General features: G+C 52.9%; 2 protein-coding genes across 3 annotated transcripts; both read right to left on the bottom strand.

Annotated features, from left to right (window-relative positions):
• Positions 1-947: 947 nt before the first annotated feature.
• Smim44 (small integral membrane protein 44) lies at positions 948-2,282 on the bottom strand. Its single transcript, XM_085843381.1, has 2 exons — positions 1,716-2,282; positions 948-1,511 (listed from the first exon to the last, which is right to left on the bottom strand). The coding sequence occupies exons 1-2, from the start codon at positions 2,143-2,145 to the stop codon at positions 1,306-1,308; spliced, it is 636 nt and encodes a 211-aa protein (XP_085699507.1). The 5' UTR covers positions 2,146-2,282; the 3' UTR covers positions 948-1,305.
• A 1,656-nt stretch (positions 2,283-3,938) lies between these two features.
• On the bottom strand, positions 3,939-8,516 carry Dohh (deoxyhypusine hydroxylase). Of its 2 annotated transcripts, none has more exons than XM_021174281.3 (5): positions 8,288-8,516; positions 6,272-6,600; positions 5,802-5,878; positions 4,820-5,060; positions 3,939-4,591 (listed from the first exon to the last, which is right to left on the bottom strand). In XM_021174281.3, the coding sequence occupies exons 2-5, from the start codon at positions 6,543-6,545 to the stop codon at positions 4,275-4,277; spliced, it is 909 nt and encodes a 302-aa protein (XP_021029940.1). In that variant the 5' UTR covers positions 6,546-6,600; positions 8,288-8,516; the 3' UTR covers positions 3,939-4,274. The 2 variants fall into 2 exon arrangements, with proteins under 2 accessions (XP_021029940.1, XP_021029939.1); XM_021174280.3 differs by having other exon boundaries at positions 6,272-6,603; positions 8,288-8,459.
• Between the last annotated feature and the right edge of the window lie 3,808 nt (positions 8,517-12,324).

Here is a 12,324-nt window from a genome sequence, read left to right as displayed (position 1 = left end):
TTCAGAGGTGGAGGCAGGGGAATGAAGAATTCCTACATCTACATACCAAGTTTGAGGCAGGTCTCACACAGTTTGGAAAAAGGGGTTGGCTTTTTTTTTTTTTTTTTTTTCCTGATTTTGGTTTTTTGAGACACAGTAGCCCTGGCTGTCCTGGAACCTAACTTTGTAGACTCTGGAACTCAGAGAGATTCTCCTGCCTCTGCCTCCTGAGTGTTGGGATTAAAGATGTCACCAGGAACCCAACCAGGCATGCCTATATTAAGCTCCTACTGTATACTCATAGAGTCCTGTGCTGAGAGATCTCAGCCCAGGTGGGATGTCAGGAGCCCAGACTGACAAGCCCACCAGCTGAGGTGGGGGAAGCCCTGTGGAGAGGACCTACCACACATGGTTCCTTATGCTCCCTAGTCCAGGCTGGCCTGGAATGTGCCATCCTCCTGCCTCAGCCTCTTGAATGCTGAGGATGACAGCTTGGTTACTCCGTGCTGTGTGTGACAAGTTCCCTAAGCTGAGGGACCTTCACCCAGACATTTCTCAGTGGCCTATCTCAGTTTCCAGTCTGTGCTACTGGGCTCATCAACAGCACCCAGGAGGGTTTTGTGAGAACGTGTGGGACAGGGCTGAGACAAAAAGGTCGCGGCACTTGGATAGTCAGATAGGCTTTTAATTTATGTGTGAATTTGGCCTCACTCTTTTCTCCTCTCAGCAAATACTCCTGATGCAAAAGGAGTCTGTGTAAGGAATTATCCTTAGGAAAACATGTTGCAGGTGATGGCTCTGAGTTCCAGGACAGCCAGGGCTGTTACACAGAGAAACCCTGTCTTGAAAAAACAAAAAAGAAAGAAAGAAAGAAAGAAAGAAAGAAAGAAAGAAAGAAAGAAGAAAGAAAGAAAGAAAGAAAGAAAGAAAGAAAGAAAGAAAGAAAGAAAGAAAGGAAGGAAGAAAGAAAGGAAGCTGTCAGGGCCTTGGGCTGGCACAGCCTTGGAGAAGACCCTGGGCTCTGTCCTCAGTATCACAGAAGCCCAGATCTGTCATCCCAGCGTTCAGGAGATGGTGACTGGAGGATCAGGAGTTCAAGGTTGTCCTCTGCTATGTATCAAGTTCAAGGCTTGCCTAGGCTACATGGAGAACCTATCTCCAAGTCAATAAAGTGTAAGTGGAGTCTGCAATCAGGGTACTCCAGCCCAGGAGGGGAGTTTTGAGTTTCAGCCTGGCCAAACCCTAGGTTATCACATACACAGGTGGTCCAACTGAGGCAGAGGGAACTGCCAGGCCCACCAGCGTCACACGTGCCGCTCCTCCAAGTCAGTCCAGCCTCCAAAAGTTGGTTTGCACCGGCGGATCCCTGAAGGCGATGGAGGTGCGGCGAGGAGCACGGGCAGGGTCGTCCTCCCCACGCCAGGCCAGGGCCAGCTGAAGATCCAGTTCTTCCAGGTCCTCTGCGGCCAAGCTGGCCCGCAGCTCCCGGGGACCTTCCTCCTCCTGGTCAGGCTTAGGGCCAAAGGCCCAGTCTGCAGGGACAAGTGGCTAGTGAGGTCGTGACTGGCCACCGGAACCCTGACCAAGCCCACCGCTCCCCCTGACCTTGGCCACGCCCATGCCATAGTTTGGTCTGGCCACACCCACCCTTGGCCCGACCCTGGCCTAGACCGGAGCTCGATCCCATGCCACCCGTGACCCCAGCCCAGGATGGATTAGGCAGGAAAGTGGCTCACCAGCCAGGTCATGAGCTAGATCTTTGATGAGGTGGCCAACGATGGCATAGGCCACAGCCACCACCAGGATAGCGGCCATCAGCAGATACAGGGCATAGCGAGGCAGGCGGATAGCATCCAGCGCGGGCGGCCGGTATTCCTCATACATAGGAGGTGCTGGGCTCCAGCCCTCGGCCTCTCTTTCATCCACTGACCCTGCCATGGCTAAGACACCTTCAGCAGGAGCCTGAGGGAGGTGAGCCACACACAGGAGTATTAGGGCATGAGCTAAAAGGATTAGGACGGCTCCTCTACGCCATCTGTCCGGATCAGTGCTCCCCTCACCAGAAGTGACGCGCACATCCACATTGACCCCAGGACCTTCGTAGGCAGAGGGCTCGCCTGTGCAAAGTTCTTGGGCAGTCGGGAGCCTGGTACTCTCGGTGAGCATGCGGGGGGCTCATGCCACTGTGGCCGACCGAGCAATGAGGGGTCATAATGGGGACTGTGCAGGGTGGAACCCACGGGTAGCTGCAGGCAGAGAAGACTCTGCTCACAGGCGTCCTCTGGCGGCCACTGTGGGGAAGGACAGCGTGTAGAAGGTGGGAGTAACTGGGTACAATGACTTCTTGCTAGGTGGACCCAAGGATGGAGGTCTGGGAGGTTCAGAAGGGGGAAACCTGAGCACTCTGTGAGAGACGGGGTTCAAATGGGGTTCAAATCCCAATTCTGAGAGTTCCGTGCTGTGACTGTCCCAGCTCTGGTAGCGTAGATTTCCTTATAGCAAGGGGCTGGTCATCACAGGACCGCTAAGTCCATGTACAAAGCCACTGGCTTCAAGTGTGCAGTCATCCGGTAAAAGCCCAGCATTCGGGGGCAGCAGGGCACTACAGCTGGGATGGGCACCAGACAGTGGTCTTTGCAGTCTATAACATGTTTCATGCTCAAAGAGTATCAGGCAGAGGAGGAACAAAGACAGAGGTCTGGAGGTGGAGAGATAACTAGGCAGCCGGCCAGGCCAAGAAAGAGCAAAGCCAGGGGTCAAGGAGGGGTCACGTGAGGGTGGTGCTCGGAGAAGGAAGATGGCCAGGTCAGATGGCATCAGGGAAGGGAAGGAAGGCATCTGTAACTTGGTTCTCAGGAGGGCTCCCATGGGCAGTTCCTGGGACACAGTGGCCAGGCATGGTGTTTAAGCTATGATGGGGAGAAATGGGAGGTAAGGAATTTGAGTCTAGAGTGAAAACTCAAGTGAGGAGACTTGGCAACCTCTCTGTGCTGAGTACAAAGTGACCAGCCAGGAAGAGTGGCACTGAGAAGAGTGAGGCAAGAAGATTGCCATGACTTTGGCTGCCTTTGGCTAACATTGCACCCTCTGATTTAAAACAAAACAAAAACAAAAACCAACCCTGGACATGATTCCCACCTCCTATCACAGGCAGCAAGGGAGACCAAGACTCACCCTCTGCTATACTTCAGGTTGGAGTTCAAGGCCAGACTGGGCTACATGAGACCCAGCCTGGCGAGGAACAAAGACCAAGAGTTAGCTCATTGGTCACAGCACTGGATGCTCTTGCACAGGACCTGGGCCCACATGTCTAAAGAACATACATAGGACTGGGGGCTCAGGCTAAGGTTCTCATTATGCAACTGTGAGGACCTGAATTCATATCCCCAAGATCTATGGAAAAGCCAGGCATGGTGGCCACAACTGTAACTCCAGCATTGGGGGAGACTGAAACAGGAGGATAACCCCTGGTAATGCTACGGCCCAGCTGACTCGGCAAGCTCCAGGCTCAGCGAGAGTTGTTGCTTCAAGTAAGTAAACAAAACCAGAGCTATCAGGAGTTGCCCACGCAGGCCTCTGGGCTCAGCAAACATGGCAGCAAGGACACAAGTCACACCCACTTTGGAATAATTCAGAGCCACGCCCCCTTCCTGGGGAAGAGCATACAAGGCAGGGGAGGGCAGGGGTCACCTGCCAGGTGACATGTGCAAGGGTATGACACCCGAGTTCCAGGTCTTGGAAGCTGGAACAGATGGCTGTTGGCTGCTACATTCTGTTGTGTGTCAACATTTATAGAGGTGAATGGGGTCCAGGGAAGTGGATGCCCCAGCTAGCATGGAATTATGGGAGCCTGATGGGAACCCACAGTATGGACTTCTAGCTGTACCACTGAACACCTTCTTCTGTGACCCCCCCCCCCAAAGGCCACGTGACCGTCCCCACACAGCAGGAGCCAGCACTTGTGAAAAATAACTTATTTTATTCATGCAGCACGCTGGGGCTGGCTTGTACTCCCTGCTTGACCCAGATGGGAGGTGTACCCCACACACCCTTGCCCCCACAACTTTCCCAACCCTGCAAGCGTCTGCACTGCTACCTCTGCTGGTGGAGGGCACGGGAGACATAGAACCACAGAGCAGACAGCACTCAGCAAGGAGGTGAGGTGAGTGGGACACAGGGCCCCTTAGCTGCTCTGCTCCCTAAATCTGGAATGTGAGGCACAGCACACATGGCCATGGCCGGGGCCGGGGCAGCAGCAGAGGAGGCAGCCCCAGGGCAGGCGGCCAGGCGCTAGGTCAGGGTGGTGGCCGCAGGCGCTCCAGCCCGTCTGCATACTGGAAGTCCTGGCTGCTCTCGTACTCATACATGTCCAGGGCCACCTCGCAGCTCTCCCGCACCACCTGCTCAGGGTCCTCAATGTGCTCTCGCAATGCAGCCAGGCAGGCAGGTCTGGCGATGGCACCCAGGGCCTCTGCACACTCGTGCCGCACCATGGGACTCTCAGTGGTCCGCGCCAATGTGGCTGCCAGCCCGGGCACGGCTGCCTCGTGCTGCAGCTGACCCAGCACATAGCCCACCTCATGACGGAAGAGCGCGCTGCCACACTGTAGGCCTGCAAGGTAAGGGCCGAGGAAATAGGGTAAGGAGAGCTGGGCAGGAAACAGTGGGCACATAGGGTCCCAAGGCAGGGACACACCAAGATCACTATGGTCAGACAGCCAGGGAAAGTCCCCAGGGTGTGTGTGGGGGGCACCTGGATGGGGAGAAGGTGGCCCTGGGACAGCTGCCCCTCAGGCTGCACAAGAGATCACCCAGGTCCAGGGATATGGTCCAGCCTCACCTTCAGCCAGGGCCAAGGCAGCCTCCTTGCCACCCACGTTGCGCAAGGCAAACATGGCACGGTACCGCTCAAAAAGTGGCCGTGCCTCATCCAGCAGGGCCTCCCGCAGCCTCCCCACATCCTGCTCTGCTGCAGGAGGTGCTGGGTCCACTGAGAGGTAGGGTCCTGCACATGTGGCCTCCCCCGGGTGCTGCTGTAGCCACTCTAGACGCCCAACAGCGAGCTGGCATGTCTCGGCCACCTACAAGTAGCAGAAAGAGGCAGCTATGGGTCCTGATGCCGGGGACGTGGGGCGCATGTCTTGCCCAATCATCACTCTCCTAGACTTATGGCTGAGCCAAGCAGAGTAGCTTCAGGTTGGACATAGACCAAAGAGCTGGCACTGGAGACCGGTGGAGACCTGGGGGAACACAGAGCAATCTGTGCAAAGGCCCTGGGGTTGGTCATCACAGGAAAAGCAAGGGTGTGAGAAGCAGGAAGGCAGGCAGAGGACAGACTCATGCCTGGGACCCACGTGCTAGGACAAAGCCAGAGATAAGAGGTGAGGCCAGGTGCAATAACAGAAGGACCTGCACAGTGTACCCTCACACACTGGAGTATTACTCAGCCATGAATAGGAGCAAGGCTCTGCAGCACAGCATGGACCAACCTTTGGAACATGGTGCTCAGTGAGCCACAGACATCGAAGACCACACAAATGCAGACTCCGGGACAGGAATGTACAGAACAGGGGGATCCAGGGGTAGAAAGTAGATTTGTGGGTACAGTATGAGCAAGGGGAAGGACCATATAGGTCATAGGTTTCGACAGTGAACAGACAAGGGTAGAATTCTCAAAACTGGGGACCCAGAGATGTGGGGAGACCCTACAGGTGCCCCCCCCCCACCATCTCTAGAGTATCCTTTTCCAGGAGGTTGCCCTAGTAACCAGATGTGGCCTATAGAGCTTGTCCTGGCAGAGATGGGCCAGTCAGTCTACTCACCTCAACCACTGGGTCGGTGGAATACTGCTTCAGGAGGCCTAGAACTTCCGGGTTACCAATCGCCCCCAGGGCTTCCCCTGAGGAGACAAATCAGTAGAGAGGAGCTTGCTTGATGCCCAACACCTGACTGGTCTCCCAGGCCACAGCTGGGCCGTCAGCCTCTGAGCTGGTCAATCAGAATCCTTAACTCAAGAAGTTGGCCCGCCACCCACCCCAGCCGGTGCCCCTGGGTGGAGTGAGAAGTCATCACTAGACTTTGGGCAAAGAAGGACAGCATTCCAAGTCCCTGAAGAACAGGTTGGCATAGGTCCCAGCTCAGAAGCAAAATCTCTGCTGGGGAGTCGCCCCCCACCCCCATGTGCTGTCCATAGCCCTGGGCAGCACCCATCTTCTTCAGGACCTCCCTGCAGCTGCACCCAGCTGTGCCCCAGGGATAGAGCTGAACACAGCACTGAGCTGCCCTTCCTCACCTGCCTCGTGACGCACCATGGGCTCCTGGCTCGTGTCCTGCAGCACATCCGCCAGCACAGGGATGGCCCGTGCGTCCCTCATCTGGCCCAGGCAGTAGGCCAGCTCGTGCTTCAGAAGAGCAGAGCTGTCCTCAAAGCCCCGGCTGATCCACGAGATAGCATCAGGGCCACCAAGCCCCCGAAGTGTAAACAGGGCCCGGAAGCGGGCCTGCAGGGGCTGCTTGGGGTCCACCAAGGTCTTCCCTATGGCCTCTATCTCTTGCTCCGTTACCATGGCAACAGCCTCCCCAGCACGTGATCTGCAAGGCTGGATTCTAGGTAGTAGAAACCTGCTGTAGAAAAAGGAGAAAGGGAAGTCTCAAGCTATGGCACACACCTGCATATCTGCCATTCTAGCCCCGGGATGCTGAGGCAGGAAGACCCCTGAGTTCCAGGCCATAGAACTTTCTCCACATCCATCCCCCTCTCCCGAGGTCGTGGTGGTGGTGGAAGCCAGAGCATTCTTCCTGGCCATCTTGGTCACTGGCATTGGCTTCACAGTCCAGAGCAGCCCATGGTTTCTGTTATGCAGTTCAAGTAAATTACTTTCTGTCTCTGGGCCTTAGGGTCAATGGCTTCTCCCCTGTGTATCTGTCACAAGCTCCACACAATGCCCAGAGAGGCACGGAGGCCAGGCCGGGGCATGCAGATCTAGCCCTGACTCATGCTCCCAGTCTGGAGGATTTCTCGGATTTCTCCCTCCCCCATCCCCCAGTGACCTCATCTCCTGGGTCTCAACCCTGGAACTAGAACAGATTTTACCTTTTTCTCTTTCTTTCTTTCTTTTTTTTTTTTTTTTTTGTTGTTTTTTGAAACAGGGTTTCTCTGTATAGCCCTGGCTGTCCTAGAACTCACTCTGTAGACCAGGCTGGCCTCGAACTCAGAAATCCGCCTGCCTCTGCCTCCCAAGTGCTGGGATTAAAGGCGTGCGCCACCACAACCTGGCCAGACTTTTTCAGGATAGCTTAAATGAAGGATCTAGAAACTGTCAGTTGCCAAATGGTTCTCATCCCTGCCTCCCACAGCACCTTACTGGAGGTTCTCATGTAGCCCTGTGGGATACACTTTATCCCTCCCCTCCTCCCTCCCGGACTTCTCCCTGCTCCCACCTTTGCACATCTTGTACCCTCTGCATGGCCCCATAGATGCAGGACAACACTCCCACACAGGTGTTTTCTTTCAAGGATGAATTAACATGTAAACAGACATCGTCCAGTATAAGAGGACTGGCCCCTGTCAGCCATCTAGACATACAGCAGATGCATACATAACAAACTGGACTAGCAGGCTGTGGCAAGCTGGAAGGCCTTCTGGGCTCTGATGTCACCCAGCGGTGCCCGAGTTTAATGAGGCAGGTATGGCTGCCTCACCAGTGATGCCCATCAGCCGACAGTCACACCTTGAAAATGGAATTCATCAACACACATGAAGCAGGTCCACGGGAGCTGGCAGCCGCTGTGTGGCAGTGAGACCCACCTCCCGATTTACCCCGAGCAACAACAGGGGAGACCAAGGATCTCGTGGGTCCAAGAGTGCTCCCCATTCGAGGTATGGGGCCTCCCGCTTAATTCAAAAAGGCTCCAGGCTGGGCAGAGGCTGAAGCAGGAGGATAACAGGTTCCAGGAGATCCTGTTTCCAAATACTTAGGCTGAGAGGTCAAGCGCGGGCCGGGCCTGCACGAAGCCCCAGCTCCCCCCAGCAGCCCCTGAGCCCCGCACAGGCGGCTAACCTGTCAGCTAAGCACGGGGTAGGAGGAGGCCATTCGTAGCCACACAGTGAGTTGGAGGCTAGCCTCGGCTACATGATATCCTGTGTGACGTCAAATACTGAAGGAAAAGGGGGCAACGGAGTCCAATTCCCCGTAGGAAGCCTGGTGGCGCCCCGGGGCCCCCTCAAGGGAAATCCCAGCGCTCCCCCGGGCAGCGAGTACCTCAAAGCGGAAGTCCCCCGAAGGGGGGCACTTCCGGCACTGCTCACCGTGTTTTCGTCTACAGGGACTCCTCAATAAGCTCCGCACACTCGGGACAGGTGGAGAGAGTCGCTGCGACAGCGCCAAGAACAGGTCCGCAGACGCACCTCGCGCGACGTCCTCTGGACGCCGACATCTTGATGGCCACGTGACCAGGCTGGGCGGAACCATCGCCGCGACTAGGGGTGACCACACCCGGAACGATGCGTCTAGCGATGCCCCAGGACTGTCCTAAGAGCCGGAGAAGCAACTTCCGGTCTTCCTCCGGAAGAAGAGTTTCCAACCGTCCCTCCCATAGAGAAAAGAAAATGGTTTGATCCCATTCACAGCACAACCCGGCCGGACCTGGGTAGCGCATGCACAGTGTATAGTGGGCGTGGCTATGTTCTACAGGGCGCGGCCAATAGTCTCTGGGACCAAAACAAATAGAGGAAAAGAAATGGGAAATAAAATAGGAGTTATGAGCAATCTCAGCAGTGAGGGCACTTGCAGTCAATTTGAGAATGAGTTCGATTCTTGGTTCAACAGGATATACGGCAGTGACATGATCATAAAGTCGAAGTTTAAAATTTTAAATATGCCGGGCGTTGGTGGCGCACGCCTTTAATTCCAGCACTCAGGAGGCAGAGGCAGGTGGATTTCTGAGTTCGAGGCCAGCCTGGTCTACAGAGTGAGTTCCAGGACAGCCAGGGCTACACAGAGAAACCCTGTCTCGAAAAAAAAAATTAAATATATGTGTGTGGAAATGTCATGAAGTTCATTACTTTTTTGGTTTAAAGAATTATTTATTTATTTTTAAAGATGTACTTATTATATATAAGTACACCGTAGCTATCTTCAGACACACCAGAAGAGGGCATCAGATCTCATTACGGATGGTTGTGAGCCACCATGTGGTTGCTGGGAATTGAACTCAGAACCTCTGGAAGAGCAGTCGGTGCTCTTAACCACTGAGCCATCTCTCCAAGCTCCTCATTAATTTTGTTTTGTTTTGTTTTGTTTTGTTTTGTTGAGACAGGGATTCTCTGTATAGCCCTGGCTGTCCTGGAACTCACTTTGTAGACCAGGCTGGCCTCAAACTCAGAAATCTACCTCCCTCTGCCTCCCAAGTGCTGAGATTAAAGGCGTGTGCCACCACGCCCCGCTTCCTCATTACTTTTTTTTTTAATATTTATTTATTTATTATATGTAAGTACACTGTAGCTGTCTTCAGACACTCCAGAAGAGAGTATCAGATTTCGTTACAGATGGTTATGAGCCACCATGTGGTTGCTGGGATTTGAACTCAGGAGTCTTTGGAAGAGCAGTCGGCCATCTCACCAGCCCCCTCATTACTTTTTTAATGATTTATGTACATTGGTGTTTTGCCTGGATGTGTGTCTGTGTGAGGGCAACAGATCCTCTGGAACTGGAGTCAGAGTTGTGAGTCACCGTGTGGGTGCTGAGAACTGAACCTGGGTCCTCCGGAAGAGCAGTCAGTACACTCAACCACCAAGCATGTCTCCAGCCCCATGAAGTCCGTTATTACATACTTATGTAAATTTAATTTATGGTAATAACAATTTTTAAAGTAAAAATAAAATTAAGACAAAAATACACTATATATTTTTCAAAATGCTACCAGGAAGCCTGTTATTATATGGGCTTGTATGATGCATGGATATAAATGTGGAAAATGCAAATGTCAGTACATATGCTAAAAATACACAATTTATATGCCAAATATTCAAAGTAAAATGAATATTAGACTGGGAATGAATGTTTAAAACATTTTATAACTGGGTTTGCATCTTTAAATCCCAGCACTCAGAAGGCAGAGGCAGGTAGAGCTCTGTGAGTTCGAGGCCAGATCTACACAGCAAGTTCCATTCAGCGCTACACAGTGAACACCTACCTTAAAATACAAGTGAAAAATCATTTCTGCTCTGTGATGCGGCTCTTCGCTAAGCCGCACGGGCAAGCAACATGGGAGGAAACCCACAATGGAGCCGACATGGTTGGGCCCAGAGTCGCTTTTTGATTTCTTGGTTAGATTTCCTCTCTAGATGTTTGTTTTTGTGACCAGCATCTTGTTCTGCAGCCCAGGGCTGGCCTCCAACATGGGACACTGCCTCCTGAGTTCTGGGACCACAGACCACAACTGTCCATGTACATCCTGTGGGCTCTGAAAGTGCCTTCCCCAGATGAAGTGGCATGTGTGGAGGCCGGGTGGAGTGAGAGACCAGGTCTCAAGACATAAGAATGATTGAGGAAGACACTTCCATCTGTGCACGTGCATATGCACAGAAAAAAAACATAACACACATGGCCGCAGATAAGGGACCGCACTGTCACCCCGGCCAGCTTGCCATGGACACAGCTTCGATGTTTACACGAAGCTTCAGGAAAGGCTGTGGTTGCCGTAACAGATCACAGGATCCGGTGATACCAGGTGTGATCCAGCCCCATACCAGCCTGTGGGAAGGGATGGGCCCAAGAGTGCAGGAAGCAGATATGAATTCAGAGCTTGGCATGCTGCCAAGGCTGCCCTGGGAGGAACTGAGACCAGAAAATGCCACCCAGGACCCAGCATCCATGACTTTCCCTCAGCACCTATGGTTGGTCAGTCAGCAGTGGCTAGTGTGTGGCCCCATCACTCCTGTCTCTGTCAGTACAAGACTGGGTTTTATTAACCTGGCAGTGGAAGCATCGCCTTTAATCCCAGCACTCTGGAGGTAGAGGCAGGTGGATCTCTAAATTTTAGGCCAGCCTGACCTCCAGAGTGAATCCAGGACAGCCAGGCCTAAAAACAGTAAACTCGGTCTTGAAAACAAAATAAACAAAATGGGGGGGGGGGGTGTTGTTATTGAAATGAACCCTATGTCTCTTCTCACCTCAGAGCCTGAGCTGTGGGGCCACAAGCCTTTGTCACTGAAACTGGCTATTTGGCTCTGTTGTCATTTTATTTTGTTACATTTATGGGTAGATCACATATACCAAGGTGTCACGTGTACCAAGGTGTCACGTGCAGAACCCAGCTCCTCCTTCCACCATGTGTGTGTTCTGAGAATCGACCTCAGATCCCTCAGCGTGGTGGCAGGCACTTTGCCCCGCCCAGTCATCTCACCGGCCCCATGGCTTGACATCTGAACTCCTGTCTCACCTTTTCAGGGCAAGCATGTTACTATGCCATTGCCCACACCTCCAATGTTTGTAGTTTTTTCATCTACTTATGTTTTGACCACAGAGCCAGGTGGAGTACAGCTGTGCCACACTGCAGCCCAGACAGGCTGGCCTGGAGCTATGCATTTGCTGAGGTCCACAGGCTCAGGTTCCAGGTGCCCCAGGGCCAGAGAGCATCTGCAGGTACTCTGCAAGTCTGGCATGGGGACACCTTCTGTGCACCCCCAGCAGGCTGGTGCAGGCTTCTCCATCACCACACCCAGCTCTGTCTTCTCCAGATCCAGGGACTAAGCTTTTCTGCCCTGCCCCCATCAGTTATGCCAAGTTAATCAAACTTAATAATAAAATGTAACAAAGGAATAGATTTATAAACTTCGCTATATCATCAAGATAACTTTTTAGATTTTCTTCTTTGTTCTCTCTTAACGGCTTGGTGTGTATGTGTTTGCGTGAGTTTATGTGGAACACGTTTATGCAGTAACATCAGAGGCCAGAAATGGCATCGGATTCCTCTGGAGTTATGGTTGGTTGTGAGTCGCCACAGGCTGCTGTGAGTTGAACCCAGGTCCTCTTCAAGAGCCAATGCCATTACTCCCAGCCCATGTGGAGCTCCTGATCCTCCAGACCCCACGCCTCAGGGTGAGCTCCACCTTGCCTGGTTTGTGTGGAGCTAATGGTGTAGAGGGTGGTATGTGCCAGGTAAGGGTCCAGACCTGGCCTTAAAGTGCATTTTAATTTATTTTTTTGGTGGGTGCTGAGCATAAGACCTTACTCATGTTAGGCAAACACTCCTATGGAGCTATATCTCCAGTTGTATTTAATATTTACTGCAGTATTTTCAGGTGTATTATTTGAAATCTATGAATGTTTATTTCTTGTATGT

This window comes from Mus caroli, unplaced genomic scaffold (genome assembly GCF_978045245.1).
Source record: "Mus caroli unplaced genomic scaffold, Mus_caroli_1 scaffold_9, whole genome shotgun sequence".
Taxonomy (NCBI): Eukaryota; Metazoa; Chordata; class Mammalia; order Rodentia; family Muridae; genus Mus; species Mus caroli.
This window is presented reverse-complemented; position numbering and strand designations above follow the sequence as displayed.

Coding starts and splice junctions, on each gene's coding strand:
- Smim44 (XM_085843381.1), bottom strand. CDS start 2,145: ATGCTCACCGAGAGTACCAGGCTCCCGACTGCCCAAGAACTTTGCACA. Junction 1,512..1,715: donor TCTAGCTCATGACCTGGCTG/GTGAGCCACTTT, acceptor TTGTCCCTGCAG/ACTGGGCCTTTGGCCCTAAG.
- Dohh (XM_021174281.3), bottom strand. CDS start 6,545: ATGGTAACGGAGCAAGAGATAGAGGCCATAGGGAAGACCTTGGTGGAC. Junction 5,879..6,271: donor CATGGTGCGTCACGAGGCAG/GTGAGGAAGGGC, acceptor TTGTCTCCTCAG/GGGAAGCCCTGGGGGCGATT. Junction 5,061..5,801: donor CCACCGACCCAGTGGTTGAG/GTGAGTAGACTG, acceptor TGCTACTTGTAG/GTGGCCGAGACATGCCAGCT.